This window comes from Terrapene carolina, unplaced genomic scaffold (assembly GCF_002925995.2).
Source record: "Terrapene carolina triunguis isolate 2854851 unplaced genomic scaffold, T_m_triunguis-2.0 Scaffold629, whole genome shotgun sequence".
Lineage (NCBI taxonomy): Eukaryota > Metazoa > Chordata > Testudines > Emydidae > Terrapene > Terrapene triunguis.
Window position 1 is genome coordinate 13,817,380 of NW_020664980.1, and position 7,113 is coordinate 13,824,492.

General features: G+C 43.1%; 1 protein-coding gene across 1 annotated transcript in view; it reads right to left on the reverse strand.

The window, feature by feature from the left end:
* Positions 1-544: 544 nt before the first annotated feature.
* Positions 545-7,113, reverse strand: part of RPS14 (ribosomal protein S14) — a 6,824-nt gene continuing 255 nt past the window's right edge. Inside the window, exons 2-5 of the mRNA XM_024217054.1 lie at positions 4,741-4,891; positions 3,133-3,294; positions 1,874-1,950; positions 545-655 (exon numbers count right to left, since the gene is read on the reverse strand). Coding sequence (XP_024072822.1) covers positions 588-655; positions 1,874-1,950; positions 3,133-3,294; positions 4,741-4,889 — 456 coding nt within the window. The 5' untranslated portion in view covers positions 4,890-4,891 and the 3' untranslated portion in view covers positions 545-587. The remainder of the gene's footprint in view (positions 656-1,873; positions 1,951-3,132; positions 3,295-4,740; positions 4,892-7,113) is intronic.

A 7,113-nucleotide genomic window follows, 5' to 3' on the forward strand; every position in this document is an offset into this window, starting at 1 on the left:
TTAGGACGATTATCTTCAAGCTTTAAACAGAGTCACCCAATGATGGGTAACACCTTTCAACATGGAGGGGGCTTCACAGTCACAGAATGTAGCACTTTGCTTTTAAACCTCCCTGGTCTGACACCTGGGATATGCATTTAGCACGGATGAGAGCATACCTTCCATCGATCATGACAGGAATTAGTGAAGGGTAAATATGACAGCAGGGAGCACAAAATTACAAGGAAGAGAGTATTTTTCATAGAAATGTAACTGGAAGTATAACATGCCATAGAACGTCTGCTGGGGCTGTCATTTTAGAGTGCTTTTAAACTGCTCTACCAGTTTATACACAAATACGGCACCCCTGGCGTAGTTGCGTGAAGATAAGCAGGACACCTATCTTCCGAGATCAAGCTAGTTGTGTATGTAATTCAGACTTCTGAATGTTTCCATGAAAACAAGACATTACAACCACCAGGCTTTCAAATGACAACCAAAGGACACACGACACCGAACGCTCTGATCAGAGCTCCTGTTAAGAGAACACAAACGAGAGCAGAAATTTCGTTGAGAGATTTAATGATGAAACAAAAGCCAGCCACGGTTTACAGACGACGACCCCGACGACCACCCTTTCTGCGAGTGCTGTCAGAGGGGATGGGGGTGACATCCTCTGTGGAAAGAAAGTTACACATTACCATTCATGACGGCAGGTTGCTTCAAACAGCTTTCCAGGGTACAGAAAATGTACCTGCCAGACACCACCCATCCACTAACCCAGACCTCAGCAGTGAAGAACTGCATTGGCTTCACGTGCTAATAATGTATCCTCACACAATGACCGGCCTTTAGTAGGATCTAGCATTAACGATAAGAGGATTTAGTATAAAAGGCAAAATAATTTTTTACTCCGCTTTGAGTGTGCAAGGGGCATTATAATGCCAAATCAACATTTGCTTCCCAGCGGCCACCTTTCCTCACACAAAACCCAAGCCTTTCTTGCAAGGAGCAGGAAACACCCTCACTTCCTCTCAGGAGGAGGCCTAGGAAATGATGTGCAGGAGGTACAATATTTCACTTGCGCGTTGACTCATGTGTGGCAGGGTTTCCACATTTGTAACATTTAGAATATGGAAAATCCACACTGAAATGGCGCATCACAGGAAACTACAGACTGTAGGTCACATGACTTCCACAGCAGCAACAGGCAGCCCCTGCTTGCAAGACAAGCTCCTACAGGAGATCGATGTACACCACAGTCCTTCCATAGATTTCTTTGAACACTGAGAAGGCATTTTCGGGAGCACCTTTTGGGACTTTCACCCCAGTAAATCATGGCCAGAGACCTTCCAGCTACTGCAAAGCGTCAGTGAGTCTAAACCAGAGGCCCATCACTATCTTGCTATACAACTGCAGTTTAGCACATACAACTTGCAGTTAGTTACCAATCCTTAGCCCACACTGAAAACTCATGCCACTTGCTGATGGGTTCTTATTTAATTTGAAAGTGCTCCAGTTCCTCTAGGAACATACACCTCAAACTAAAGGAAACTCAGCACCCTCAGGCAAAAAGCACAAATGACCAGGTGGATTTCAATATGTCTGATGGTCAAGCTTGGGTTCTGTAGGACCAACAGGGAATAAATCTAAGACCTGGCCATCATGTAACTCAGGGTATTAAATAACAACAGATGCATCCGCACAGAGTTCTTTTGGTGACAGGGTTTCGAAGCAGGGAACCAGGGCTTTGGAGCTGTGCTCTGGCTCCGCTCCAGCTCCAGACAAAAACCTGCAGCTCCACTGCTCCGGGCTCCGCTCCAAAGCCCTGCAGGGAACAGATACTAATTTCCCATTATTTATCTAAAATACCCCATATGCACACCACACTTACCAATGCGCCCAATCTTCATTCCAGAACGAGCTAGAGCTCTGAGGGCTGACTGGGCACCAGGTCCAGGAGTCTTGGTCCTGGAAATAATAAAACAGGCAACGGATCAGGTCAGAGAAGTGTTCACCAAACAGCTGAATACACACCGTTCCCAAGGAAACAACATGTAGCTTAAGTCGTTTTATCCTTTATCCAGAATTTGAAAATCCTGGAACTCTTATTAGATGCGTCCCTTTTTGTCTAACCCATGTATATGGCAAGAACAGTAACAGCCAGCAGAATATACTTCAATGCAATTCTGAATATACATGGTAATTGCACCCCTGACAAGGGGGCAGAAGAGATGTCAATAAAGTTTAATATCAAACATGATCTTTCCTGCCATTACAGATACAATAGTGGATTCCCTTCCAAGTACAACATGAAACATATAATGCCTGCATCTCTAACGTTCACTCCATGCATCTGAAGAAGTGAGGTTTTTTACCCACGAAAGCTTATGCCCAAATAAATGTGTTAGTCTTTAAGGTGCCGCCAGACTCCTTGTTGTTTTTGTGAATACAGACTAACACGGCTACCCCCTGATACTTGACAACATGAAACAAGAGTCCCATAAGCCTGCTGAAAAAGCGGTGGAGATATATTTTAGGAAAAAAACAGATTCCTGTAACCCACCCATGCCAGGTATTCATTTAATTACAAATGGATTCACAAGATAATGTCATTACTATGTAGAATGACCCATACCTTCCCAATCAAACTAGTTCTTAATGTATCAATTAAAACACAGCCCATTATAAGCATGGCTCCTTCAGGTCAGAGCTGAACTGAACTAATGTTAGTCCTGTGAATATTATCTCCATGGGTCAGTGGACCAGGGCTTTCACGTTTCACCAACTGAAAATGTACACCTCTAAACATGGAGTTGCTTCTGCTAACAGAACAAGCCCCACCTGCACACAAAAAATGCATCAAGTTTGCAAAGATGCGTGGAATAAAATAATGCTAGAGCGTGTTTGAGATACAAGTTCTCTCCCTGCTGCTCTCAATAGCAGTGTTGTAGAAGAACAGCTGCCCACATTAAAATTGCGATAGCAACAACTGAAGTGCGATTGCAGGATTGTGTGAAAACTGCAAGACCTTATTTCACTCCTGGGCCGCCTGATGAGCATAACCTAGCATTTAGTCACCGACAGGACCCAAGCACTACTTCACCGCTGCACAACATTTATGTATGTCAAAGCAGAGCCTGCCACACACACCTATTTCCACCTGTGGCTCGCAGCTTGATGTGAAGCGCAGTAATGCCCAGCTCCTTGCACCGCTGGGCAACATCCTGGGCTGCCAACATAGCAGCATAGGGCGAAGACTCGTCTCTGTCGGCCTTCACCTTCATACCACCAGTCACTCGGCAGATGGTTTCCCTGAAAAGACAATACCTCTTTGTACGTGGCCAAAAGCAATATTCAGGAAAGCGCCTGATCACAACCTGCAAGCCTTACAGAAGCAGGAGATTCAAATGACAAAATAATTTCATTTGATATATTTACCAGTTCATAAGTTGCCATGTGACAACCATTAATATGAATCCATCTTACATTTTCTAAGGTCATTTCTGAAGGGAGCAAGGCCCTTTTTACATATAAAAATTGCACTGCTTTAATGTATAAATTACTAGCAGAATTTGTTAAAACTTGGGCAAAGCCCTGTGTGGACACTTATTGTGTTTAAACGGTACTTTATTCCGGTTTATCATGTTCCTAACTGACTTATGCTAAACCAAAATAAGCATCTCCATACAGCCTTTTGAACAGGTTTAATTAACCATACAGTCTTTACACAAATCTAAATATATCAGTTTAAAATCACATTTTAAGTCAGATCAATGCAACTTTCTCATATAGATATGCCTTAACTCTTAGGTCTCATTCACTGAGCAAAAATAGAAGACAGTGAAAGATGGCCCAACAAGTTTCAATTAAAAACCCTGTTACAAGTCTTCTGTATTGTGTCACCTGAGCACCAAAGTTTATAGATTAATAGATGTTAAGACCGCAAGGGATCACACGATCATCTAGTCTGACCTCCTGAATAACACAGGCCATAAAATTTTGAGCATCAAGCCCAATGTCTTGTGGTTGAACTAGATTATATATTTTAGAAAGATCTTTACTAAATAGCCAAGAAGGCAAATGGAAACGCCTGCTCCTGATATGGTAGATACTGTCAAGCAGTTTAAAGGTCCTCTCTTTTGTAGAGTGGCAATGCTAATCCCCCTTTCTGTAAACACTTATTTCAACTCAGATGTACATCTGGACATTTTATGTGATGGTACCTCCATGTGTTTTGTAAGAAGCCGCATTAGAAGTGTCGGGTATATATCCCCGTTGACTCCTTTTAATACTCCATTGCCTTCTGCTCAGAAGATTAGAGTGCAAAGCCCTGCATAGTTCAGTTCAAGAGCAACTTACATCAATTTAGCTTAAGCTGATGCCTTACCTACTTAAGCTATATTGAAATAAGCCACTCAAACCAAAATAAGGGTTTTTATATGGGGTTTTCTTCTAGTTTAACTTCAAAATTTTAAACCAGTGCAACCCTCTCCTGTAGCCAAGACCTAGAAGAGTCAGTTAGATAGCAACTAGGTAAGTTCAACAGGTAAGTGTATGATATGATGCTTATCCACATATACTGGGCACAGACTTTATCCTTAAGGATAAAGGTGAGTGAAAACAGCTTGGGTTATTGAACCAAAATAACTGTTACACATGCACAATTTAAATTTTAAAAACGTGTAAGGACGATACCAAGGGAAGGTAAGTAATCTAGAGCCTTATATGGTATTGATGTCACCAACATTCAGTACTCACTTGCCAGAGAGATCAGTTACATGGACAAAAGTGTCATTGAAGGAAGCGAAGATATGGCAGACGCCAAAAACGTTTTCCCCTTCGGCAACCTGCGGTCCCAAGCTGATGACCTGCTCTTCCTTCTTCTCCTTACCCTTACGTGGTGCCATTTCTGAGAGGGGAAATAAGAGCACGAGTTACATGCTGTCATGAAATGGAGCAATAAAGATAGTTCTTTCTCTGGAATTACACAGGAGCCATGTGTCTCTGGTTCTTTATACTCCTATGAAGGGGAAGTTACTTTTTAAGGGTATTTAAATCAACACAATAGGCATTTTGCAGTCGAACTGGCTACTAATCAATACAGATGAGACATGCACCAGTAATCTATTTGTTTGGAATACAGGACATTCCAGAGACTGAAGAGGACCAGGCAACCCATTCATCAGTAAAACCAGCTCGTTTAACCCTTTGGAAGAGCATTAGGCTCACTTTCCACATTTTAGTATATTAAATAATCTGGAGATCAGACTGGCTTTATTATACACCTCTACCTTGATATAACGCTGTCCTCGGGAGCCAAAAAATCTTACCGTGTTATAGGTGAAACCGCGTTATATCGAACTTGCTTTGATCCACCGGAGTGCGCAGCCTCGCCCCCCCGGAGCACTGCTTTACCGCGTTATATCCGAATTCGTGTTATATCGGGTCGCGTTATATCGGGGTAGAGGTGTATGCCATTGCCACTCTTAATCTCTCTGAAATTTTAATAGCAGCGCCATAAACATTGCCCACTGCTACATTTTCACACAAGGCTTAACATGAAAGAGAGCCTGGACGGCAACCGTGCAGTTAAAATCATCATGTGCATAATCAGCCCTCCATCAGAAGCACTGGATTCCATTCCCAATACTGCCACTGATCTGCTGTCTGATTTGGGGTACGGCCCTTCACCTCACTGCCTTTGTTACCTTCCTACGATTGCCCCTTGCCCTAGATTGTAAACTCCATGGAGGAGGCACTGCTTCTCCCTATGTACGTATGAAGTGCACAATAGAGCTTTAATCTGGGTGGAAGACTTTATGCCCTATGATAATACAGATAAATAGAACCACTTTCATGGGGTCTCAAATCTGTATGGTATTATTCTCATTTTACAGACTGGTTAATTAAGGCAGAGAGACTTCTGACTTGCCCACAGTTAAGAGTTGGAAGCACAGCCAGGAATAGAATTCAGGAATCCTGATTCCCAGTCCTGTGTTTACCAGTAGCATCTCCAATACCTCCTTTAAACCCAGAACAAGTGTAGATGGATGCAGGAAATCCTCTGTGCTAACAGAAAACTTTCAACTAACCTAGGCAACCTAAGTCTCTCTTTTCTGCCAACATTCTGGCTATGGAAACATACAAGAGTGATGTGGTGACAGGATTCCCTGAATTGTTCATAGTGTGTGGACCACATTTCAGATAAATTGTCTCATGGTCACCTCCACTCCCATTTGCAACTTTATGACCCACCTCCTCTCCCATTTACAATCAAATAACATCTATAGCCACAGCATGGAAAATAATATTTAATACTTTCAGCAGCTGGAAATGAGAACACCAGCATTAGACCAATCAACAGGCCACTTTGGGATGTGCGCAGTACAGCACTAAACTGCATCCCCATGTGATGTCCCTCAGTAGATCATTAAGCATAACCTTGAAGGCACCCTAAAAAAATCCTGATGTGTTAACTTAAAACTAAACCACTCATCCTTCATGTAGCAGCTCTCCTAGGTCTAAAATTGGTATAAAACACTGGGGTTTCCTCAAGCTTAACTGAATGTAGTGATAACTATTGTCTGTCCCTAACATATAAGAGAAGAGAGTAGATTAAAAAGGCCAAGTTTATTCAGGGTGTAAACCTATTAATATATGAAGTTATAGCAGGGATTAATTTGGCCGTAGCTATCTATCATATCTATTTAGCACAAATCAGAAGTACTGTTTTTAGGCACGGTTCAGCAGAGCTCTTTGCCCAGTCAAGTGTCTAATGAAGTGACTGACACATTTTGCATCCCCACTAATAAACATTGAACACTACTGTGGCCCTCTCCCCTCCATCCAGAGGGATTTCTGATTGTGAAGAGACACGTGAGTGACTGGGGTGCTTGGAAACCACTTGTGTGCAGCCCTGGAGGGCAGTTGTGCCCCACCATACATATACAGTGAACCTCAGCATCCCCCCCTGTTCTGAGTCTAGGACAGGATCCCACCTCCCCACCCCCATCCCGCGATACAAGCCCCATGTCCCAAACCACACACGGGGCTGTTACCCTCCCTCCCCGCATCCCGCTTTGCAGAGGCGCTCCTACGAACTTCCCCGGCCTCCTCCCCACCCGCCGGGAG